Genomic DNA, 26,771 nt, shown 5'->3' with positions numbered 1-26,771 from the left:
AGGATTTGAAAGTACAGAGAAAGTAAAGACGGTAATTACTTTGATGGGAGAGAGAATTAAGGACTGTTTCAAATAACATCTGGACAAAGACTGGAAGGACTTTAATAAGCAGATGTGGGTAGGGGGATTCCAGGCTGAAGCACCAGCACAGCAAAGGTCAGAGCAGTAAACTGTGGGAGTTTTCAGGGAGCCATGGGTGGTCCAGGAATGCAGAGTCCACAGAAGGCAGCCAGATCCTGGGGGCCTGTCTGACATTACTCTGCAGACAATGCATAAGCAAGCTAACCCTCAAGTAAGCAGGGTATGAATTTAAAAATCCTACTGCCCTATGTTTTGGAGGAAAAAGGAGTCTATTGCCTGCCTCAGTGTGGCACTATATTATAGACCAGCACAGATGACTTTTCTTCTTACCCACACTGCAGTTGTCCCCGTGCCAGGAAGGTGAGCACAGACATCGGTACCCACGACGTGTGGTGGGATCCACAATGCACTTCCCGTCATGAAGACAAGGGTGAGTGGTGCAGCTGTTAACTGAAAACACATTTCCAGAATAGAGCAGTTAATCACACAGCAAAGGTAAAAAGGCAGCTCTAGGTAAATATTTAATTCTCCCAGCTAATATTTGATTCTTGCTTATTTCTGTGTACTTGCCCTGAAAAGGCCGTACTACAAAATAGAATGGGTTCCCGGAGGTGCAGAAGAGAAGCATGGGGACTGGATGCCGGCACTGGCTGTGTACACACAGGCGTATTAAGCAGCTGGATCCCTGAATACAGGCGCTGGTTCAAATCTGAATGCTGCTTACAGATTCCTGAGCCTGGAAATGATGACATTGCCTTGGGATACTTAACAAATTCTACTTGAAGCAATGCCTATTTAAAACACACATTAAGGAGGAAATGACACCTGATCAACTATCCTCCCTGCTCCAAGTTTTCTCTTTTCCAAAGATCTCACACTGTAAATGGGTCTCCAAATAACTGTGCAGTCATTCAGAAAAAAAGCCTGCAAGTGAGCACTCTCTTCACACACTGTGACCATGAGCCCATCTGACTCAGCCAGGCCCTGATGAGGCACAGGCTCCACTGTCCTCTTAAGACTCCCAGCTCCCAGGGGCACTGACCACACTCTCTGTTTTTGTCTCTATAACTGGCCTTGTCACACTCCAGTTATACCATAACTGCCTAATAAAGGTTTCTGACACACACTGAGAAAAGTCAAAACTCACAACAGAAGGAGAAAAGTCATCTCCAAGGAGAAAAGTCAGTGGTAGAATGAGAAAAAGACAAAAATCGAGCGTTCTAGCTCCAGAATTACCCTGAAGACAAACAGGCTAAACCTGAAGATGGTGTCCTTGCTCCTCGTGGCTACTTCAAATATACCTAAACGTGTGCATACACCTATATATCCAAACACTGCACCCACAGGCTCTGTCACAAAAGACATAGCAACAGCCAGTGACAATCCTCCTAATACTGGCCTACAGTTATCACTGCAGGGGCTGTAGTCGGCTTTAAGGGACACTTGTGAATTATGTTCTATCTAATATTGGAATATACTTGGCATCTGGAAATGAAGCCTGTGAGTCCTGAAGCAGGATTGCAAACTCGCCAGAAGCAGCAGCCAGCTTCCATCTCCTAGTGGCACTCAGACCACTGGCATGAAGTGGGCACGGATGTATCAGGGCTCTCGGGGCTGTGTGGGCTGCAGGGCCTGTGGCTGGACCACAAACTGGATGACGGCTGCCTACTTGGACCTCCCTCCAATGCCCTCCCCTTCTTCCCTCCTCCCTTCAGTCTCCATTTCACATTTTTATCAATAGCAGTTCTCCTTGCCTGAGTCTAGACAAACTAAATATCCAGCAAATTTTGGCCCTGACATCAAAGGATGTCATCCTACTCCCTGCTAGCTGTACTTAGATGACAAAGAATCACGTGGATGGCTTTATTTCTCTTGTCCCAGCAACTTGAACATGGATAGAGAGATATATAACCTCAAGTGCAATGTCACACAGGCACTATAGGAAAGGTCAGTTCATCGTCTTCTCATTGAACATGTCCCTTCACCCGTATTTATCAGCCAGCGCCATAGTCTTAGGGAAATCTCAGGGGATCAAGAGATGCTTCCCCGGTGACTGGGGCACAGGCTGACCAACTCAGAAGCTTGGGATTCTGATCTGGAAGCAGGCACTTGCTCACTCTGTGTCTTAGACAGGTCATGTAAAGCTTCTTCACTCCAGTTTCCCACCCTTCAATCTCACTTCGCTACCCCACTCTGGCCTTGTTAAAGGCATGCTTGAAAAGGTCATGCAATTACAGGGCATTACAACCTACTAACTACTAGTGTCAACATGGCCAATGGCATCTTCTCCTGTCTGCCCTCTGTAACCCAGGAGTGAGAAAGGGGGAGAAAATGGTCACTGGGGCATTCTTTCCTGCTTTTCAACAGAAAGCATTGAGATCACACCAGAGACCCACACAGTCCTCAGCATGTGTCCACAGCTGTGTCCTACCTGCGGCTGGAGACGACGGTGCTGTGGGTGGCTGGGTGCGGCTCTGGGCCGTGGAGGTGGTCGATGGAGGAGTTAACACCTTAGCTGTAGAGACAGGCGTGGTTCTGGGGGGAGGAGATGTTTTGAGGAAAGATGAAGCCAGACTGTCCTCTTCTGTAGGGCCAGGCTCTGTTGTGGATTCTTCAGTCAGGGGGAACAATCTGGTGGCAGCATCTCTATGCACTGGGCTCCCTTCTGTGGTGACAGCACCTTCTGTTGTGACTTGGACCACGAGAATTTCAGGATTGGTTGGCGAGAGCTGAACCACTGTCTGTACTGTTTCCCCGGCCACTGTCTGTACTGTTGTGGGGCCACCCGTCAGAGCTGCTGTGCTTGACGGGACACTAGGGCTGGCCTCGGGAGAATGAGAGGTCTTGAGAGTGGTGGCTGCCAAAGCTGGAGACGTGTGGGCTAAGCCGGTGCTCGTGGCTGGAAGGGCTTGCTCAGTGTCTGTAGAAGTGGAGTAGTCTGTGAAGGCCAGGGGTGAAGGGATCCCCAGAGTAGACATCACTGTTACAGCTTCTGTGGCCTCCGCGGGCAGAGTCTGCAGGCTTGGTGGCTTTGATTCCATAACGATGTTCTCGAGGTATGGGTTACTCTGGTTCTTAGGATCTGCTGTTTGACTGCTAGGCAGCAGTGGCATAGACGATGTGACTGCTGACGTCCGAACTGAAGTCACAGGAGCATCCCTTGCCCTGGGCAGGAGTGGGGTAAAAGGTGCAGGTGGGAGGGGTGTCTGTGAGTCAGACGGCGAGGTGGGGGCAGATGCTGTCAGGGATACTGACGAGGGTGGTGGCGAGGAGGACAAAGGAGTGGGTGCATCAGGGGTGGATGGCAGGGGATGGGTGGAGGCCCCGGCAGATGGCAAGGTTAACGAGAAGAGCTGATAGGACCGTGACACTGAGGGCAAGGGCAGGGGCGTCTCCGATGAAGAAGATGATAACCCATCACCAACAGATTTAGCGTCGGCGTCCGGAGGGACCAGAGTGGCCGGCATATTAAGGGTGGGTGTGTGAGACGGAGAATTGGCCAAGGGCAGGACCAGCACCTCGGTGGAAGGCTGAGCATGTTCTCCTTGGTGGGATGAGATGTTACTCCTCTCGGTCTGAGCCTGAGAAGAGGATGAAGAGTCTGAACTCAAAGAGCTTGAGATCTTAACGGAAGAGGTCGAAGTCTCCCTTCCATCCGAGGATGAACTGTTGTCCGTAATGGACAGTAGGGTCCGTTCCCCTTTGGTGAAAGGAGATGAAGCACAGGTGTAGTTTGTGTGCTCAGTGGAGGTTCCACAATCAGGATCTGTGCTGCTGACTCCATCGTAGCTAATCCCAGTGACTGCCAAGGGAAAACTGCAGTTAGGCCAATCAGACAGGCATCTGTGAACCTACACTCTGAGACAGACTTTCGGTGTCCGGCCCACGAACTACCCTCCGGGGGAGAGACACTCTCTCTGGAGAGACTGTACAGGGAGGCAGGCAGGGTTTGAACGGACCTGCCCTCCTGTGAAGAGCGTAGTGGCAGCACTGGAAATGGTAATAAAAGAGAAGTGGGGCCCCAAATAATAGGGAACAGGTCCAAATTCCTTCCACAGACCTTTTTTTTTGATAAAAGCAAATTAGTATCTGAAAAGCTCTTAAGACCCCAAATAGAACAATTGTTGTGCCTAAATGGAAAAAGGAAAACCCTCCCAACTTTCCATTCTGTATAATGAGATATTTCTTTCCCAGGAGATTGGCCTCAGCCACAGCCCGGCTGGGCTCCTTGATTGCAAGCATCCTGGCTGACAACAGTGCCAATGTCTCGGGTAAGCGTGGGGGGGATGGGGGTGGGGGAGGTGGGAGAACCCATACAGTGCTCTTCACAGGGAGCTGGTAAGACACTTTCTGGGTTGACAGCAAACTCATTCTAGAAAGTGAAAGTGAAAATGTCACGTCAGACATGTCACTCAGTCATGTCTGACACTTTGTGACTCCATGGACTGTAGCCCGCTGGGCTCCTCTGTCCATGGAATTCTCCAGGTAATACTGGAGTGGGTTGCCATTTCCTTCTCTCAGGGATCTTCCCGACCCAGGGATGGAACCCAAGTCTCCTGCATTGCAGGCAAATTCTTTACCATCTGAGCCACCAGGGAAGCCAAAATCATCCTAACACCACAAGCAAACTGACAGATATGCTGAGGGAACATGCAGAGATCCTGCCTATCACCTCCATGCCCTCCGAAGGTCCTTGTGGCCGCCAGTGAACCCGAGACTGGGCGGGCGTCCCCGGTCACCGTCATGTTTTCCTGCTGCGTGGCACTCTCCATTTCTCCAGCTGTCGCCGCCGATAGCTCCGCATCCCTGGGAGTTGTGCTGCTGTTGGTAAGAGATCGCAGTGTGCGCTCCCCAACTCCAGAGAACGTAGCCAAAGTGTGCGGGCTGTGAGTGCGGACTCCAGGTGCTCCCCAGGAAGCCCCCTCCTCAGCTTCGGCACCAACATCCAGCTCAGGACTGTCTTCGGTGGCTACAAGAGGACAGGAAAGGGGAGGGCTGGTCAGTGAGGTGTACAGTGGGGCTGTGTGAGCCACAATGCTGTCCTCCGCCTTCTCAGGGTCTTTGTCTGAAACTGACAAGGTGAAAGAAAGCCCAACATGTGTGTCTTTCCTGCTAACATAGCAGTGACTGAAACCTCCAGAGGCAGTGCGGGATCAGCACTGCTGTTCAAGTGACTTGGATTTATGATAAGGTTCATTACTCCAGTGAACAGGATCGATACAATATTTCTGCTTGGTGATACATAATAAATAGTGTTTATGTCAGGGAAATTGGTGGTGGTGGCGGGGAGTGAAAGTCGCTCAGCCATGTCCAACCCTTTGCAACCCGATGGATGATACAGTCCACGGACTTCTCCAGGCCAAAATACTGGAGTGGGTACCCTTTCCCTTCTCCAGGGTATCTTCCCAACCCATGGATGGAACCCACGTCTCCCATATTGCACGCAGATTCTTTACCAGCTGAGCCACCAGGGAAGACCTAAGTGAGCGAAAAACTAACAACCCTGTAGGAGCTTTCCACCTGACAAGACCAGGGAGGGAGGCTGGTATTACCCTAAAGGCTTTTACCTCCAGGTGGGACCAGCAATAGCTGATGGACACAGGGCCTGCCATTCTACAGTGTCTGTTACTCTACATTGTAGCTCTTCACCAGAGCACCTCAGTGAGAAATGGCATCATGGTTAGAGGTTACAAGTGGGCTTGGTTGTTTCTTTTTCTTGGTGGGGACTGAATAAGAATATGTGACACATGAATAAATATTCTTTTCCTTTTTTCTTGGGTACATATTTTATGCTATAAACTTAAAGAATCTTAGATTATTACCAACTAAATCCTTCTTTTCAGAAATGAGGGAAACGAGGACCAATTCTTTTTAGCCTAACTGCTTCATAAGCTGGATCTAATGAGAAAAACAGGCTCTTTTCTGATTCTTATTCCAATTCCCAAGTCAGTCTAGTCCTTGAGAGACCTACCTTGGTGGAAAATGGATGTAAAGCTGAGTGTGAGGTCAGTTCACTTCATAATGCTAGTGCTAAATGGCTTCAGTTGTATCCAACTCCTTGCAACCCCATGGACTATGGCCCCCCAGGCTCCTCTGTCCATGGGATTCTCAAGGCAAGAATACTGGAGTGGGTTGCAGTGTCCTTCTCCAGGGGCTCTTTCCAACCCAGGGATTGAATCTGCATCTCTTATACCTCTTGCAAAGGTAGGTGGGATCTTTACCACTAGTGCCACCTGGAAAGCCCTCACTTCATAACAGGTTTGTGTTAACTGACCGGCAGGGATGAACATGCACACAGGCATACACAGGGAGCACCAGGAAAGCCAGGACCTGGTCGCAGATGTGATCTGACCCTCACGGGGGGACTTAAAAGAGACCCATGCAAAGTCCACCAGGAGAAGCTGGAGAGCTGAGCGTACCTGACCATAAATTCCCTGACAAAGAGGACAGGCCTGCGATGATGTCATACAAAATGTAGGCCAACCATCCCCCTTAGGCTGACAGACTTAACACAGGGGGCAGTCATACCCTGAAACAGAGGGGCTGCATCTGAACCCAGAGGAAGAGATGAATCAAGAAATCTGAAAGCCGTATGACAGAAGCTGTGAGCTGTGGGTGATTCCAAGGAAATGAGAGAAAGAGTTATGTTAACCCAGAGCAGGTGGTTTCAGGAACATGGCTCTTCCTTATCTGGTGCCTCAGAACCCCACGTGCCACTCACACTGAGGTCACATTGTCCACACACACCAATTGCACCCTGACTGCAGAGTGTAGGGTACTGAAGAGATGGAAGAGGGAAATTCTATGGGATGTAAGCTCCAGGCCTGCGAAGGCGAAACTTCTGAGACCACAGGGGCAGGGCAGAAAAGGATACCTTGTGTTTAAGTGACAGAAAGAGTGTGTTTTCCATGCCTGGATGTATAACAGCACAGTCTCCACCCACATATGTGATATTCTTTACAACAAAGCATATGCTTTTCCATATCACATCAGTAGTAAATAATAAATGCTAATTTTCCTCATTAATTAGAGAACTCATAGCAGAGAAAAGAGCTGCCACTGTTAATGGTGGAGAGGTAAGAATTCAAACCTATTATAAGCTTAAATGATAAGTTACTGCATTTTTGGTTTATCAACATACAATTTACATTGATAAGGCTGATGAGAATTGTTTTCAAGATATTTTTCAAAAACATTCTTAAAAAGGAACATCAAAGGAAAAGTTTTCTCAAAGCGACAGACTGGAATTCATCAAAATTAAAAAATTTGTGCTGTCCATGGGATAACAGCAAGAAAGTTAAAAGACAACCCCTAGAATAAGAGAAAATGACTGCAAATCCTCTTTCTGATGAAGGACAAGTATCCAGAATATACAAAGAACTCTCACAACTCAATTAAAGAAAGATAAACAACCCAATTTAAAAAGAGTCAAAAGATCTAAACATACGTTTCCAAAGACGATATACAAATAGTCAATGGGCACATGAAAAGGTGCTCACCATCATTAGTCAGCTGGGAAAACTGCAATCCAACACCACTTAAGATGCCACTTAACCTCCACTAGGATTGCTGTTACTGTTGCTCAACTGCTAAGTCATGTTCAACTCTTTGCAACCCCATGAACTGCAGCATACCAGGCGCCCTTCCTTCACTATCTCCTGGAGTTTCCTCAAATTCACATCCATTGAGTCGGTGATGTTATCTAACCACCTCATCGTCTGCTGCCCCCTTCTTCTTTTGCCCTCAATCTTTCCCAGCATCAGGGTCTTTTCCAATGAGTCAGCTCACTAGAATCAAAAGAGCTCGACAACAACAAGTGGTGTTAAAGGTGCTTAGAAACTAAAATCCTCCTACTTTGCTGGTGGGAATACAAAATGGTGCAGCCACTCTGGAAAAGTGTTTGGTAGTTACTCAAAGGTCAGAAACAGAGCTACCATCTAACTTGGCAATTCCAAGAAAACATATGTGCACACAAAAACATGTACTTGAATGTTCACAAGAGTACTACTCATCATAACCAAAAGGTGGGAACCCATATACCCAATAACTGATAAAAGTATAAATTAAAACGTGGCACATCCATACAATGGAATAGTATTTGGCAATACAAAGGAATGAAGCACTGACACATGCTACAACATGGATGAACCTTGAAAACCTGATGCTAAGTGAAAAAACACAACAGACCACACATTTTATGGTTCCATTTATAAACATCTCGATATGCAGATGACACCACCCTTATGGCAGAAAGTGAAGAGGAACTAAAAAGCCTCTTGATGAAAGTGAAAGTGGAGAGTGAAAAAGTTGGCTTAAAGCTCAACATTCAGAAAACTAAGATCATGGCATCTGGTCCCATCACTTCATGGGAAATAGATGGGGAAACAGTGGAAACAGTGGCTGACTTTATTTTGGGGGGCTCCAAAATCATTGCAGATGGTGACTGCAGCCATGAAATTTAAAGACACTTACTCCTTGGAAGGAAAGTTATGACCAACCTAGATAGCATATTAAAAAGCAGAGACACTACTTTGCCAACAAAAGTCCGTCTAGTCAAGTCTATTGTTTTTCCAGTGGTCATGTATGGATGTGAGAGTTGGACTATGAAGAAAGCTGAGTGCCAAAGAATTGATGCTTTTGAACTGTGGTGTTGGAGAAGACTCTTGAGAGTCCCTTGGACTACAAGGAGATCCACCCAGACCATCCTAAAGGAGATCAGTCCTGAGTGTTCATTGGAAGGACTGATGTTGAAGCTGAAACTCCAGTACTTTGGCCACCTCATGCGAAGAGTTGACTCATTGGAAAAGACCCTGATGCTGGGAGGGATTGAGGGCAGGAGGAGAAGGGGATGACAAGAGGATGAGATGGCTGGATGGCATCACTGACTCGATGGACATGAGCTTGAGTAAACTCTGGGAGTTGGTGGACAGGGAGGCCTGCGTGCTGTGATTCATAGGGTCGCAAAGAGTTGGACACAACTGAGCGACTGAACTGAAATGAGAGTAGGCAAGTCTATAGAGGCAGAAAGTAAATTCATGGCTGTCAGAGGCCCAGAAGAGCAGAGAATGGGGAGAGACCACATGAGCACAGAGTTTCTTTTTGGGATGATGGGAATGTTCTGGAATAGATGGTAGTGATGGTGGCCCAACTCTGTGACTATACCAAAACCCACTGAATTGTACATTTTAAATGGGTGAACTGTACAGAATGTGAAATATAGTTCAATAAGGCTGTTTAAAAGGGGGAAAGAAGAATGTCTCTTGATGAAAGCCCAGACCTGGCATGAACAACCACTCACAAGGAGGTGATACAATACTCTCACCTTCCAGAAGCTGTGTGATGGTGGCAGCGTGGGGGTGTGGGGTGAGCTCTAAGGGCTGGAAGGACACTGCAGAGAAATCCCCAAGCTGTGTGTGGCAACAAGTGGTAACAGCAGCATCTTGGAGACGTTACAGAAAAATTGGGGGATATACAGGGATAGGTATCACCAGCTAGAAGGATGGCCTGGAAATATTGAGAGGCCTGCAGAACTATTTCATTATCGCTGAAGATCAAGCTCAGGCAGCCGCCCACCCTCTTTGGGGTGTGGTTCTGTGGATGGAGACTCACTTGAGCGCTCCCCACGGGGTGCTGAGAAGCCCAGACTTTCTGAGGAGGATGAAGACAAGGACTCGGTGGCCAGCTCAGAGTAGCTCATTTCATACAGCGCTGGGTCCCTTCCTGGAGACTGTGGGGCGGAGGCTGAGAAGCGGGTCAGAACTGAAGCATTCACAACCTCAGGATGGGAAGTGGAGCTTCCTGCTGCACCTGCAAAGGGCTCGCTGCTGGTGGAAAACCAGAGAGTGGTGCTCTCTTCACCTCTGACTGGCGGGACGGACCGAGAGGAGATTTCTGTCTGAGACACAGGGCTGCCATTCCCTGCACCAGAGCCGCTGGCCAGCTGGGGTCCTCCGGAGGCTGAAAGGTGTCAGACACAAAAGGCCATTACATGGATGTAAGAGAGATCCCTCAACAACTAAGACATAAGTCTTTCCTAAGAGAAGGTGCCCTTTGCAAGGACCTTGTACAGTGTTTATACTATATGTGTGACCTGACGTATACTTTCATGTTCTAAACAATTATTTCAAAACTATTCAGTGTCAATAAGAGAGCAATACCAAAAATTGGTGAAGAGCGGAGCTTTTAAACAATATGTGCAAAGTCTCAGAGTAACTTAAAGGCCTGAGTGTTTTGTTCTTTCACCTAAAACATGGGGAAGTATGAGCCAGTGAGTATGCTGCTATGTCCATCAAATACAATGTGCCCAAATATTATGCTTTTCAGTATTTTCCTAAGGCAGTTCTATTATTAATAAAGATTATTCTAATTCTGAAATACAGCAAAAAAAAAAAAAATAAAAAATCAACTATGGGAGCTCACTAAAACCATGAACTTGAGGAGTATATTTACATACTCTGCACATTTTATTTGTGAAGATGATCTGTACATAAGATAACTGTAGCTGGCTTTAAAGAGCGGCCAGCTCTTTAAAAGTTTTTTTTTTTTTAAGTTGAAGCTGCAGAGCCACAAGATGCATTAGCACCGGGAGCTTGGAGGTGGGAGTCTCAGCTCTGCAGTGAGTGAGATAAAGATCACGCACTCACTACTTAAACCAGCTGAGCCTCAGCTTCCTCATCTACAAGAAAGCAAGAGGAATGATGACCGTTTGACTAATTTCACAACATTGTCATGAGGCTGAAAATCAAAATGTGATAATGTGGTCTACCAGATAAAGGAGATAGTGTTACCCAAGAATACAGTTGTCTTCTTTTTTTTTTTTTAAGATTACAAATGGTCTTGAAGTGACCCCTTGAGGAAATTCAACAATTTTAAAATGTCCATAATAAATCAAATAGAGATTGAAGACTTACTTGGAGAATCATTTTGCCAAAATTCCCTTGAGACATTGGAAGATGTAGGACCAAATGCACTTTCTGTGGACAGCTCTGTGAATGCCCCATCCCCTGGGCTCCTGAATACTCCACTGCTTCTTCTCAACTCTGCCTCCGAGGGGGAAGAATGGACTGATGATGAAGTTGTGGCAATTTCAGAGTCCTTGAGGAAATGTTCTGTCTCATTCAGAGGTCGCAGACTGATAGCTAAAGACTGGGGCGTCCTTCGGACACTGTTGGGGAACATGGTGGCAACATGGACACTCTTTGTCCCACTCACCGAGGAGCTGTGGACAGCAGTAGAGTTGTTTAAATCCTCTGTACTTCCAGAAGCTAGAATGGAAGAAAATATGCTTTAAGACTAGCCAGGGTGTATCTGGATGCAAATGATATTAATTACATTTTGGCAGATGAGTATATGTCATGTGGATCTAATAGATAAACACCCCTAACACACTCATTCTCCCTCTTTTCACAGAGCTAAGTGGAGAAGCATGAGGTCCTTTACTGAGCACAATGAAAGCTTCAGATCAAGCTAGGAGGAAGACAGCAGAAAGCCTCTAGACCCGATTTGCGTCAGTCTATATAGAAGAAGCTAAAAATTTCCGCTCTTGAGTTCCACCTTATAACTTATATAGGACAGGCCACTGTGACACAGTCTGTCTTTTGTTTTGTTTTAGCCATGTAAGCCTTTTGTTCAAATGCTATTATAGATTAAAACCTATACCTAAAAATGCATAAAAGTGGGTGCATTACAGGGGACCCAGTCACCAGCAAGGAGGCCTTGGGCTTTGCACCCACAGTCGGAACAATGGTGGCCCAGAACAGTCATTCCCAGCCTTGGCACCATCGATAGTTCTTTATTACTTGCCACCTCAGGGCTATCGTAAAACTGACATTCCAAAAGACTATTAACCAAGCTGCATTTATTAAGTAACAGAGCTTCTAATCAGCAAGAGATACTCATCATTACCCCACTGATTTGATTTAATTCCACCCAAAAGCAAGAGGCTCCATCCCTGGAGTTAACGTCATGAAGCTTTGGAGACTGGCTCACACAGTACTCCAGTGGGTCCCAAGGACTCCAGGTTGGGAACAGTGTTTCTGATGAAATGAATGGCAGACACTGGACCAGTTGTCAAGAGCCTCAAGAACTGAATAATACATCATTGGTCAAAGTGGACAGTCTGCTCTGCGGAAGTACAGTGGCTTGCTGGTGGTTCCCTTCCACAAAGAACTTTCCAAAGGACACCCTGAGAAATGACCTCCAGAAGGGCGCACTGAAAGCCTCATTCTAAACAGGAATAAACTGCAGGGAAGCTTGGTGAGTGGGCAAGAAGACCCAGAGGCAAGAAGGAAGAGTGCTTTTTTTCTCTTTTTAAGCCAAATTTTTAAAAAAGTACTCTCTATACCCATAAAATGAAAGGCTTCAAATTGTTAATTATGACCCAGGAAAGGAAAAAATAAAGTCCTCATTATAAACGTTTCTTTGAAGACCAGTCCAATATGCACTCGTAACCAAAAGCACAAATAAAAGTTAAACATATACATAGAGAGTGAGCACAGGAAACAAAAAGGCTCCTTTTCCTTTTGTACAAAACCACAGAACCAGGTATACCTAGAACACAGGCTGTGGCTCTGGTTGCTGGACCTTCAGGGGGACAAGGAAGATGCAGGCAATCCATAAAACTAGTAATCAAAGGAATAGAGAGACCTGGAAACAAAAATAGTTGCAGTCTATAGCCATCCCTACTTAAGAACAAAAACAAATAGACCTGGGGTTTTTGAGCACAAGCCATCCATTCTCCTTACTTAACCCTGAAATAAACCTTTCTCTGCTACAAACTAACAAAAAAGGTTCAGTATTTAGAAAAAAAAGCACAAACAGACATGTCCCAAATCCTCGGTCACCTACTTAGCCTCTCGGGCCTGACTTCACTAGAGTCACCATCTATATCCACCAATTACAGCCCCATCGGATTGCTGAGTGCTCTTTCAAAACACTTTTATTCCCAGTAAATTGGGTTATTTCATCGACTCAGTGCACAGTGATGGTTTTATTGGGCTCAGCCTGAATACCTGTCCAGCAAAGCAAATGGCCTCAGAAATACAACCGTAAACATCACAACTGCTGAAAGTCACAAAAGGAAAATGGCTAGGTTTTCCCTGACCCTGAGGCTCCATGGAACACCGTTTCACCATTTTATTATCATCAGTATTACAAGCTGACTTTTCAACTAATAACAATATGCCACTACTTTACGTATACCTCCACACACTGTGCTACCTAAGACTTTATTTGTATAATCTCATTCAATCCTCACAGTAAAGCTACTAAGCCGTGTGAATACTTCTGTAGAGTTGGGGCTTCTTAATAAAAGGAGAAAAGGCTTGGTCAAACTAACCTACAATCACCACTCATGTTACCAAATGAGGACCTGCTGAAAACATCTAGGGGGAAATGTACCATGTTTCTAATCAGCAGACCAGCACTACTGATTATTTAATAATTGCCCTTCCTTGCTCATTTTCTACCCTTGAAGCAGCCATTCAAAAATGAGAAGATCATCCATTTGGAAGCAGAAACAAGCTAAATTCCATAATATTTATAATAAGAGGTGAAAAGAATGCCTACTCTTCTGGGGAAAGAATATGGGTCCCTCTCCCATTACAACACAACGTACTGGAGCCTTGGGCACGTATTACGATGCTTGCCCTAGACTTGGCTGCAATCCAGAACTTGCCAAAAATCTGGCTGAAGCAGCTGATATTTGGGAAAGGTATTACTAAATCTACAACCTTCTGAGTTATTTATATTCTCTTCCTCTACAAAGTGAAATCACCACAAAGCAATTTACCTGGACCATATCAGCTCAGCTGCCCACAGAAACACTTTCATGAGTTGAGATCCATTACTACACCCTCAGCTCCTATTGAGTACATATAGAAAACATCACCTTTTAAAGAACATTAGCACAATTTCCACAAAACAGCAATTGAAGGCATTTTCTATTATGATCCTCAATATTTGTTATATAAAATTCCTCTTAGAATGTATTGCCCCCCAAACACTGAAGCCTATGGATGAAATTGTATTACTCACTTTATCTGACAACATATCATACCCCACCCAGTTTCCCTTTGTGCCCTGGTTTCCAGGAAGCTCGGTACTAAATTTAGTGCTCAACTGTAGCCACTCTCACATAATTCAACATACACATACCTCTTTTCACCTTTAAGAGAGAACTTTTTTCCCTATTAGTTGCTTTGCTTACTTTCCCCCCTAATTATCAAATAGTACATGGTCATTCGAGAAAATATAAAAAGTAGAGAAGGAAAAAAGCAGGAAGCAAAATAATTTCAAATGGCTTCTGATCTCTTCTTCTAAAATCTGAGTTAGCTGTCTAGGCCTATACTTGATTTAATGCATATATTTATTAGCATGTAATTTATTTTTGGAAGCAGGCAACCCCTGGCTACCCAAGCCTCAGAACGGCTATGTTGTGTGTACATTTGTGTGCAGCCGAATGAGAAGTGAAAGGAGTCACAGAATACAAAGGCTGATGTGTCTGGAATAACAGATGCTGGAACTAGAAGGATCTTCAGGATCAGCTGGTCTAATCCCTTCATGTTTCGAATAAGGACCCCCATCCTCCCCAAGCCATACTACTGGCTGGCCATCCTAGCGCTCACCTAGTGAGCAGCATCAGTCTTCTGACTGATCCAAGTGCCAGGACTTTCACAGGGTCACATTCACTAGTGACAAAGCAGCCAAGTGCCACAAAGTATACACCCCGCCACACTCCCCCTTGGCCCCGATTCCCCACGGAGAGGCCAGCTGGGCTGGGTGACTCCCAGTCCGTGTCTGGCAAGTCCTGCTGGCTTTCTCAGCACTCTGGCCTGCATGCCTAGAACTCCTAGATGCCACAGTCAGGAAATCTACATCTCAAGATTCAGGTCTCAGGGGAGGTAGGAGATATACTAGGGCTCTGGTTAGAAGGGACCAGCCCAGCACTCAAAATAAATCAGAGCTTTGGGACTTCCCTGGTAGTCCAGTGGTTAGGCATCTGCCTTGCAACACAGGGGATGCAGGTTCAATCCCTGGTCAGGGTACAGAGATCTCACTTGCCAAGGGGCACTAAGCCCATATGCCACAACTAGAGAAGCCTACACACTACAACGAAGACCCAGCACAGCCAAAACACAAAATAAACAAAAAAATTAAGCAGAGCTTCATCTCCCACATGGCTTCAGGCCCTTGTTCATGTCCCCTGTACATCCCTGCAGCAGGATGGGGGTAGCAGGCTAGATCCAGATGGCTGGCAGTCACATCCTGAATGCCTCGGTCTCCCTGCATTGAATAGCACCCAAAGTCCCCTCCAGTATCTTAGAGGGAGGTGGGACTCTACCTGGCACAGAACAACTGGTTCACTAAGAAGGAAGAGCAATGCTCAGTGAAGGATTTAAAGAAGAGGAACGATATGTTAGACCACTTCAAAAATTAAAAGCATGAGGTTCTAACAGGATGAAGGAATTGGAGGGCTAAATATTTTTCTGAAAGTATAGATGACTACAGTCAAGGCCAGTAGCTGGAAACATAGACTGATTTTCACATATACCACAATAAATATACCACAGCAGTGGGTTGAATTTAAAGTATAAATATTAAATGACCCTGACCAGAGTCAAGTTTAGCTTCCTAGAAAATGCTTCCTTTCCACCATTTCGTAAAGTGGTTCTTAAACCACCGAACCACAGGACTTTGAAGCTGGAAAGGATCGTAGCTTTTATCCAATCTAACCAACATTTAAGAATAATTTTAAAAGCAATGCCCTAAAAATATGAATCATAAATTATATACATACCCAGCTGGCAGGAAACTGTATAGAGCATATGAAAGGGGAATGGGCTGCTTTCAATAAGTATTCCAGAGAGGATCTCCGTTTTCACTTTGATGACATAAACCCGAACCCCTAGTCCTGTAAAGTATTTCTAATATCCTCTGAAATGGCAACTTCTGAAGCCATCTAAGCTCCATTTCGCAAGGATACTTCCAACCCTCTCGGCCCTGCTCCCTACGACATGGAGATGAAAACACAGGTAGCACGCACAGGCTCAGAATGAAACCTCGTAGAAGAGAAATGGTGGGCAGAGTTCCCAGCACTGGCCTGTGGCCAGATGAACCCTGTAATATTTGGCACATGTTCATTCCCTTACTCATCAACTGTACCTCAATGTGGGGCAGAGGAACCTAAGAGAAGTAATAGACACAATCTGTGTCCTCAGAGGATTACAGTCCAGCTGGGTAGAAGGCTAAGATGGATAAGGATAAGCTAGTGTGACCTGGTGGATGGCTCGGAGGGTTGATGAAAGGCTCAGTGGAGGTGGAACACCTACATGGAGACTTAACTGATGACCAGGGGTTGGAATACAAAGGGCCCAGTGATCCACCACTACAACCTTGCAAACACCTGCCTATGTGGGTTTTCTGACGCCCAGAGAAAACTGTCTGTTATCTTTGCCATTGAAAGAAACATTTTTGCAATAATGAGGAAATACAAATATAACTCTCTATCGAATGGCACAATGTTCACCATTTTATTCACCCTGGAACTGGTCTCTTATGCAAGAACACACACCAGCCACACTCAGTCTTGGCTGTGTGCGTATGTGCATATGTAGGGGAAAGGGAAAAAGCAGGGCCTGGTGTAGAGAAAGGTCTAGAGCAGGCTACCAAACCAACTATTATTTTCTTCCTTGTACAAGTAAAGAAAACACATTTTAAAGATGAACTTCAGCACTGAGCTAAATTGTGCAGGTTGTACTTTTAACCCCCAATACTTTGCAGTGGTGCTGAGTCTTTCCTCTTAGCCCCTGTAATGAGTATGTAACTGGCTGGACATTCAGGGCTGTTTATTTCTATTCTGCATGACTTCAGAGGGTGGAGCTGGGACAGAAGCACTCACATGAGAGACGGTCAGAGGGAGGGGAGTAAGCTGATGTCCTGGAGAGAGGCGGCCATGAGGGCTCTTGTCCTGAGGAATTTCTCCTCTTGGGGAGTGCGGTCTCTTCTTCCCCCTCCACAGCAGGGAGAGAGGACTGGCTCAAACCTGAAGTGGCAGCCATTTGGGTGTGCACAGTCACATCTTCAGGGAGCCCCTGCCCCCTCGCCGGGGAACCCCAGGATGTTCCACTCTCCATGTAAAGAGGGGCAGTTCTTGCTTCTGACCCTGAACTGCTGGATGGCGGGTGACGCTTTCCCAAGGCTGAAAGTAGACAGTGACAATTAAAATTCCACCAGCAGACTTCCAAATGTCTGAACCATCTTTGAGTGAGCTCACCTCTGACCTCTATAAAACAGACACCAGAAGAAATCAGGAGCAACTGCTCATTCTTTGAAAAATTTCCTCCTGAAGCAGAGACCACAGACCCACACAAAGGCTGTTTTCAGATCTCACAAACAAAGACTCTGTAGTTTATGGTAAAATTATCAACAAAGGAGCACAAAGAAGCTAAATATCAGACGACCTGGAACCAGAGGTCAGTTTTAGATCATCATGACACATCACTCACATTCCACAAAGCTGGTCCCAGAATTTACTTAAATTTAAGATAAAATTTCCACGATCCAAATGACCAACAAACCCAGGCAGCATCAAATACAGTTTCTAAGCTCTGTATCCATCATTCACAAATAGAATGTAAAATACTGCCCTATACACTCTTTACAGAATTGAGTCCCCCAACCAGACCTCCCATCACTGTGGGGGGATGGGGTCACCTTTGATGGTTTCAGCCTCTTAGGTCATCACCAAAGTGTATCAGTTTTCCTTCGTGAAGAGCCTTTACTGATTCCTTCCTCTCCATCCCCAAAGCCACGAGACAATACGTCAACACCAGGCCATACATTAGCACCTGGTATCTGGATTTCTGTGTCTGTTTGGGTGGTCCCCAGGACTCCAGGTTACTTCTACCCCATCTCCCACCCCAGACATTGTCTACCCATCTGCCAGATGCACCTACCCAAATTCACTTTAACCATGTGACTGCCTTGTTCAAAAATCTTCAGTGACATTCCCCATCACACCAAATCAAAACTGCTTGGTTTTCAAAGTGTTGGATAATTGTGCCTAACCCCACCCACACAACTGTCCTATCCGCTCCTCTTCTCCTCTGTGTGTGACTTATGTCCTCCCCAAGGGAGGCTGCTGGCCTCACCACCCACAAAGAGGCCACATTCTCTTCCGTCCCCTGTATATTCGCTCACATGATCCGGGCATGCCACTCCTCAGCCACCCCTCCCACCTTGCTCAGATACACAGGCTTAGGCTCAAATCTCAGCTCTGAAACCTGTTAACTGTCTGACCTGCACACATTGGACTGATGGATTTCTCTAGCTTCAGTTTCCAAATTCCTAAAATGAGAGTGATGTGACCTCATCACTTGCTGTGAGAACAGAGAGATGACTTATGTTAGTACTGAGTGGGTATCTAGCTGAGTGCTAGCTTTCTTTGTCTTCGCTTCTTCAATCAAATCTTGCTCATCCAGCCTGAGCCCCTTGTTGAAATCCTTTGCTAAAAATGTCAAAACATTTTGTGCTGTGCAGACTGGCACAAGAACAACCATCTGAGCTACATCAACACAAACAACACAGCCCAGCAGTCCACCAGACCTGGTACCTGGGAGACGGCTGAGTGTGGCATGACCGCCAGTGTGGTATGGATTTGGTATGGCCATGGAATGTAGATTCCACAGGATTGGTCAGGCCACTCAGGAAATCTGTACCCTCCCCTGGTCTATACCTACAACTCAATTAACCACAATGAGCCACAGGTGGAGCCTAAAGAACAGTGTGGTCCACTCTGTACCAGGACCTTTGGCTGAGCATCGTGACTCACAGGACGGGGGAAAGGCAGAGACCATCAGATATTTGGTTTCCCAGGACTGGATATACATGCACGAAATAGTGTCATTAGCATAAACTCACCTAAGGTGCTGCTCTGAGAAGTCAGAGTTGTTCTTCCAGGCCCGTAGGGGGAAACGGTGAAATCTGTTCTCCTTGAAGAGTCATTTATTCCTCTAGCAGCTGCTGTTTCAGTTTGTAGGGTGATGTTTTCTGGAGCATCCAAAGAAGGATGGCTCTTCCTGGGGGTCTGCGCCATGGCACCCTCTTTGGAGACCACTATTGAAAAGTCTACTTGATTCTGATCAAAGGTAAAGTTTTCTGTTTGGGCTTCAGTGTTGCTTTCTAGCCAGTGGTTTTCTACAAAAGTTGAAACAAGAGGAAAAATGAATCAGTGAGAACTTATTGCCTTCTGAAAAGAGCACTAAACCTTCAGAAAAGGTACATAAGCACATACATCAGTGGAGAAGTGGGTTCAAGGAAAATAATTTCACCTTTCTTTTTTCCAACAGTAATTATTCTTGCAATCCAGGGGAAGAAATTAGAAAGCAACAATATTATATAGGATTAAATTTTATAATAAACAGAATAAGTGATGAAAATCAGTAGAGACCAATTTGAAGTTATTGCTGACCACATGGCTCCTTGAAAAACCCATTTTTATGTTCCCATTTGGGGATGATATTTTTCTTTCTGCTTAGGATTGAGGGCGGTGTTGAGAAAGCTTTGCAGGGATGAATGAAGTCACTTCTAACTATATGAGTCAAGCAAAAATGGCCAACCATTGAACTGGCAAATGTTGCAGGCAGAACCTATAGTTCAACTCAAAATATCACACACACACACACACCAAAGGAGCAAAGTATCTTCCAGATCAGCCCTGTCCAAGAGGTATATGAAGTAAGCCACAAATGCAAGCCACATAAGTAACTTTAAAACTTATAGTAGCCACATTTTTAAAAGAAATGTGTGAAAATAATTTTAACAAATATTTTATTTACTCCTACATATTCAAAATAATACTTCAATATGTAACTGATATAAAACTATTGAAATATTTTGCATTGTTTTTTTGGAATTAAACCTTTAAAGTCCAGAGACTAATTTGCCAGCCACACTTCAAGGGCACAATAGCCACATGAGGCCATATAGACAGTGCAATTCTAGAGCAGAGGTTCTCGACATTGTCCCCACTCTGATCCACTCCTACCTGAAGCAATGATGCGCAGACTGGAGTTGGAGGGGTGCTGATTATAAATTCTTCCATAAAGAGATTCTGATGACCTTTCCTAAGGGAATCATTTCCTCCCCAACCCCCTTGAGAATTACTTTTTCCATGCTTCCTATTCTGTTTCCTGTAAGTGATAATTAACAGAAGCTTCCTAAGGAGGAGGGCGTTTCCTAGGCATCTGAGCTCCCCTGGGGCCCAGCCCCAGACAGGCAAGGTCCTAGCACTCAGCTAGAAATGGGATGTGGAGTGGAGTTTCCGGGGCAGCTGCCAAGTACACAAGTTCAACGTGGGACTCTAGGGTTATGGACAGCAGTAAGCGACCCACACAGCATGTAACCTTTGTTCTTCCTCTCTGAGCTGCAAAGGCCAGCTGACCTCCCAAGAGGAGGGAAAGGATCTGAAGATGCCTTCCCTACCCTCTTGGTCAACTTGGCACAATGAGATAAGTTATTCTCAAAAGAGGACAGAAAAAAGTGATTGTCAGGAGGCAGAAGGGACTTAAAAACCCCTGCTCCAAAACTGGTAAGCCATGAGCAAAGGGAAAGAAATGAAGTTAGCTCTATTTACAGCCTGCAGATGAGTGTGAGGCTTGGCCAATGGTCAGCATGGCTGAGCCTCTGGAAGCAGCAATGTCTCCTTCAGGGAGCAAGAGGTGGGTGCCCCAAGATCCAATCAGCTCAAGGAATTCCAGTTTTCAAAAGGAAAAGAATGACCACGTGAAGACAACACATGGCTATCACTGAACCATGCTGTCTCCCTGGAGGGTTGACTAAAAACAGAAGGCAAGAAAAATGCACACTATAAACAAAACTAAAAGGTAGACTATTGTCCTGCAGTATCCTGAATAACCCTGCCACTAACAACAACCAAAAACGCTGAATAAAATGTTTTTTAAAAAATACTTCTATATGCATTGCTGAGTTAGCAAGCAAATCTGGTGAGGTCAAAAATGAACCGAGAGCTGGAATTCAGAGAGGTGAGCTAACTCCAAAGCTGGCAGCTGCTCTGGGGTACCTGCTCATCATTTGTGACCTTGAACTTCTGTCCTGATGGCCACAGGGATGCAGGAGATAGGAGGGAGCCTGAGAGGAAACTCCTATACGAAGTTGGGACCAGGGCTATACTTTGGGTGTCAGGAAAGTAGAAACAAACCTGCCCTGCCAAAGAGGACAGCAAGAAATCTGGCCCCTCAATCTTGGTTTTAGGTGAAAGAAAAATAACTCACCCAAGAACTGATAACCATAAAGCTAGCCCTTATGTGGGTATGCAGCACATACAATACCTGTGTGGTTTAAACCTCAAGCCAAGGGTGTATTTAAAAGTGATCCTACAGAGATTATCATGCTAAGTGAAGTAAGTCAGGCAGAGAAAGACAAATATCATATGATATCACTCATAGGTAGAATCTAATTTTTAAAAATGATACAAATGAACTTATTCACAAAACAGTCTTACAGATATCAGAAGCAAACTTACAGTTATCAAAGGGGAAACACAGTGGGGAGGGATAAACCACACGGCTACAAACAAGACAGGCAACCAACAAGAACATATTGTATAGTACAGGGAGCTTTACACAATATTCTGTGATAACCCATAGGAGAAAATAATCTAATAAAGAATGAACATTTGTGTAACTGAATCACTTTGCTCTACACCTGAAACTAACAACATTGTAAATCAACTATACACCAAGAAAATTACTACAAATATGTTTTAAAAAGTGGTCCTGAACCTTGTGAATATACTAGAAACCTCTGAATTATATATAGGCATGCCTCATTTTATTGTAACTCTCAGATACTGCATTTTTTACAAATTTAAAGTCTATGGTAATCCTGTGTCAATAAAGCTTATTGGTACCAAAAGCATTATTAACTAAAATATGTACCCTGTGCTTTTTAGACAAAATGCTATCGTACACTTAACAGATTACAGTATATTTTAAACATAACTTTTAAATGCACTGGAAAACCAAAAATTTCATGTGATTTGCTTTATTGTGATAGTCACTTTATTGCAGTGGTCTGGAATTAAACCCACAATATCTCAGAGGTATGCCTGTACTTTAAAATGCTGAATTTTATGGTATGTAAATTATATCACAAACCACACACATACACACTGTTAACGGTGAGGAAAAAGTGGTGCTGATATACAGTGTCTCTGAGTACTTGGGAGGAACAAATGTGAATGGTCTTTAGGTGAACATACCTTCACCTTATTTTTATTTTATTATTTAAAATTGGATAAAATCCTATTTTATAAAACAGAATTTTGGACTCTGTGGGAGAAGGCGAGGGTGGGATGTTCTGAGAGAACAGCACTGAAACAAGTATACTATCAAGGGTGAAACAGATCACCAGCCCAGGTTGGATGCATGAGACGGGTGCTCAGGCCTGGTGCACTGGGAAGACCCAGAGGGATGGGATGGAGAGGGAAGTGGGAGGGGGGATCAGGATGGGGAACACATGTAAATCCATGGCTGATTCATGTCAATGTATGGCAAAATCCACTACAATATTGTAAAGTAATTAGCCTCCAACTAATAAAAATAAATGGGAAAAAAAAAATTGGATAAAATCCTAAGGAATAAGAACTCACAGTAAAAAAAAAAAAAAAACCCTACAAAATAAACAAGAAAAAGGCATTTGTGGGCAAAAGTCAGCAAACTAGACAAGCAAAGACTTCAACTACTGGAATTATCAGACAAAGAATGTAAGTAAAAAAAACTCCCTGAAGATAAGAAAAAATTGAAAATGAGAGAAAAAGACTATAAATAATGGCTAAAAATTGAAAGACATCTGCATGGAAACTCTAGAAATGAAAAAATAATAATTAAAATTAGGAAACTCAACAGCAGATTAGATACGGCTGAAAAAAGAATTAAGAATTACAAGACAGATGACAAGAGAATGCTGAGATGATATGAAGAGATAGGAAATATGAAAAAGAAGTGAAGAGACAAGAAGATACAGTGAGAAAGTACAACATATATCTAACTGGAGTTCTAAGAGGGGAAATAAGAAAAATAGTAATATTCAAAAAGGAAATGGCTAAGAATTTTCCAGAACTGATAAAAAGTATATGTCTTCAGACTAAGGAAGTCCAACAAATCCTTAGGAAGCTAAATAAAAAGAAATATAAGCCCATATCACAGAGAAAGGGCAGAAAATCACAAACACTAGGTCTTAAAAACAACCAGGAGGAAAAAATGACAAAGCATCCAAAGAAGATGATAATTCAAGTAATAGTTGATTTCTCAATAGCAACAATGGAAGCCATTGTGGATAAATATTTTTAATGCTCTGAGAGAGAAAAAACCAGAATTGTACACTTGGCAAAACTATATTTGAAACTATCTTTCAAAACAGAAACATTTTCAGTCAGATTTGGGTTAATCAACTACCTCCACTAAAGGAAATGATGGAGAATTTATTTCAAGTAGCAAAAAAAGCAATTTTAGGTGAAAGCTATAAGGTACAAGAAGAAATAATGAACAAAGCAAATGGTAAATATGTGCATAAAACCAAGGAAACACTGAATTTATAAAACAGCAATTTCTCATTTGTCGGATTAGAAAACAAGACAGAGCAAACATAACACATAAGTCAGGTGGGACGATCAGAATCATGTTGTGTAGGAGAAAGGTAACTTTAAGCTGTGTCAAAATGCATTTTAAAGCTAACCCTAAAGAGTAAAACTGGTAGAGCTTGGAATGATACAAAATTTCCACCAAGAGAAATCAATGATTATAGCCTAAAACCAAAACAAACAAACAAAAAAATCAATACACAGGGACATAAGCATGCTACTTAGAGATATGGACATAATTCCTTAAAAAATCAGTTAAAAGGGCTGAAAGTGGGAAGCAGAAAATGATAATGGTAGGAGTGGTCAGTGTTTTTTATAATAGCCATATAAAGCGTACTCAATCTTTAAACCACGCAGAAGTTTGATAAAAATAAAATAAAATTTTATGAAACAAGCCCCTGATATCCCTGGCCTGGGATTCCCAAAGAGCAGTATCCCACTGCCCCCTGCTTAACTCTGGAGGTAACTCTACTCCCTTTAATGCAGATGAACTGTTTCTCAGAAAAGGGATTCACAAACCACGTAGGTGGGGGCAGGCAGAGCCCAGCCCACCCTCTCTGCTAGTCAAGGTCTTGATTGTGATCGGCAAGTGCTTTGCACCATTCCAGGCTGTATCTCAGGAAAAGCAATGAGTCAAGTGCTAAAATATTTACTGAAGTCCAAGGACGACTCCTTACAGAAGCCCTCGGTTGTTTAGGGTTCCTGTGGCTAAATTTTGCTTGAGGTGTGCTCCTTATGTAGCGCAGGTACAAAAACCTGAGTGGGAGAGCGATTCAGAGTAAAGTGAACAGGACTCTACAGGAACCCACCACATGCAGGGGCAGGTGTTGGGAAACCTGCCCTTCTTGGTGGAAAAGAGGAATCCGCTCTTGAGAAACAAAGGAGAAGGTATGCCTCAGGCCGTGGAGCCAGGGCCAGCCAGGCAGCAAGCAGAAGAGGCTTGCCCCACCAGATGCTTGGGCGCAGCCTCTGGGTGGGAAGGGGCGTCCCGAGGTGCTGGGGGGCTGGCACTCCTCACCTCACCCATCCCTCTCCCTGGGGGAGTCAGAAGCGATTACTCAAACCGCACTCACATCCTGTGGCAACTAAGCCACACAACCAGCCTCATAGTGGAGTTAAGATGGCTATTTCCCAGGTGTCTCTGGAGCTGGAAATACCATCCTTCCCTCTGTGCTCAGCCCCTGGTGTCGGGCCATCACTTTCCCTTGTACCATGAATGGAGATTACATTAACAAGAGAGCTTTACTGCTTTGCTTGTTTTATTTTTTTCCAAGTTGACAACTTCCACTTCTGTAATGTCTTAATGTTCCAAAACATCTGTTTGTGAACCAGCATCATCAGGGGTGCTAGCACCGCTTGGGAGTAGCATTTCCTAATTAGCAGCTGCTACAGAGTCAATTCCTCACCCCCCTCCCCCAACCCCCTGATCTGACGGTTTTTGGCTCGCACTGTTTCTGAGCAGCAGAGTAGGTGTGTGTGGAGAGCCTGCCATGTCATCCACAGAGGCAATTTCCTCCAGGCGGCCCGGCCACCCCCACCCCCGAGGCACCACCTAACGCTGCGGCCACCCCAAGTCAAGTGTTGCCAGCTACACCCTCTGTTTCTGGGGCACAGAGTTGAAGCACAAGCGCTTTATGTTCATTTCCCTCCATTTAGGTTCAGATCCCATGCCATGGTGCTATGTATTTTCACCTGTGTTATCTCACTCAACACATGTGACAGCTGGTCAGACGGGTGTCATGGCACAAGAGGGAGACTAAGGGGTAGAAAGATTGACTGTTCAAGGTCACAGCTCAACAGCAGAGAGAAAACAATCAACGCAGGTCTCCTGCCATCACACCCCAGCCTATTCAGTGACACTGGGCCTTCAAGGCACTAACCAATGAGCAGGGCCAGAGGAAGTCTCACCAGCCTCCAAACTGTAGCCCTAAGACCAGCTGCACTCCCTGCTTCTAAGAGGAGCGAGACAGTGCCTATCACGTGGGCTCTGGAATCGGACAGACTTGGCCTGGCAGCAGCTGCGTGTTATTAGCTGGAAGACTGAACAAGAGGACATCTAAATTAGCTTCTAACTCAGAGATGAATTTCATGGGTGAAATTCAAAAAGGATGATAACAAAGAAGGAGTAGTGGTGAGATGGAGGATGAATTTTTGGGAAAAGAAAAGCCCACTTTTAAAATATGAAGTCTGGGATGATGTTATGACTTCCAGGTGGAAATGTCTGACGGGCAGTTAAGATGTGGGACAAGCCATCAGGAGGAAGGACAAAGGGATGACAGATGAAGGGGAAAGCAGGGCAAAGACTGAATTGAAGGGAAAACTAGAATTTGGTGGGAGGGGAAGAGCCAGTGAAAGAGACACGGATGACAAGGGAAGGACAAGATGACATTAGAAGTAGGTGTCAGGAAGGCAGTGTGTGCAGAGATACAGCAGAGAGAGGCCAAAGACAGCAGGGCTGCAAAAGGGCCAGAGAGAGTCCACTGAAGTTCCCAGGACTTTGCTGAGTGTTGCTTGGAAGATGGAAGGTGAAGGTCAGACGGCTAGGGGTTACAGCTCCCCGGGGAGAGGCTCTGGGAGGTCAACAAGACACTGAGCCCTGACCATAGTCAGCTGTGGGATTCCTTGTTCCTGCCCCCTTTTCGGGGCTCCTCAACCTGGGGAATGCTCTTCAGAGAGCTGCGAAGCTGGGTGCCTGAATCTGCACAGTCGTATGTGCCAACATGGCTTCTTAAAACTATGATAGCAGTTTCTTTGTAATTTTCAAAGACTTTCCTAAAATTCAATTGCTCACACAGGGAAGGAAGAAATGAGACTTTAAAAGAGAGAGACTGTGAGCCCTTTTTCTTTTTAATTCCTTTGGCTGGAAACCACAAGAGGAGGAGGATATTGTTCACAAGAACTTTAAGGGAGAAGAAAACTAGGCTCCTATTCTCAGAGATGTTATCAAGAAATCTCACACATTCACAGTCTGCAAAGTACTTTTTATGGGATAACTTTGAGGGAGGGGGCTAAATTATCCTATTAGATCCTG

General features: G+C 44.8%; 1 protein-coding gene across 1 annotated transcript in view; it reads right to left on the bottom strand.

The window, feature by feature from the left end:
• The window catches only part of HEG1 (heart development protein with EGF like domains 1), an 83,040-nt gene that overhangs the window by 41,949 nt on the left and 14,320 nt on the right, over nucleotides 1-26,771 (bottom strand). Inside the window, exons 2-8 of the mRNA XM_061168029.1 lie at nucleotides 19,000-19,275; nucleotides 16,979-17,278; nucleotides 10,992-11,345; nucleotides 9,691-10,038; nucleotides 4,754-5,050; nucleotides 2,513-3,883; nucleotides 412-531 (exon numbers count right to left, since the gene is read on the bottom strand). Of these exons, the coding sequence (XP_061024012.1) occupies nucleotides 412-531; nucleotides 2,513-3,883; nucleotides 4,754-5,050; nucleotides 9,691-10,038; nucleotides 10,992-11,345; nucleotides 16,979-17,278; nucleotides 19,000-19,275 (3,066 nt within the window). The remainder of the gene's footprint in view (nucleotides 1-411; nucleotides 532-2,512; nucleotides 3,884-4,753; nucleotides 5,051-9,690; nucleotides 10,039-10,991; nucleotides 11,346-16,978; nucleotides 17,279-18,999; nucleotides 19,276-26,771) is intronic.

This window comes from Dama dama, chromosome 19, assembly GCF_033118175.1.
Source record: "Dama dama isolate Ldn47 chromosome 19, ASM3311817v1, whole genome shotgun sequence".
In the NCBI taxonomy this organism is placed as follows: Eukaryota; Metazoa; Chordata; class Mammalia; order Artiodactyla; family Cervidae; genus Dama; species Dama dama.
Note: the sequence above shows the minus strand (reverse complement) of the source record. Positions and strands in the feature narration are given on the sequence as shown.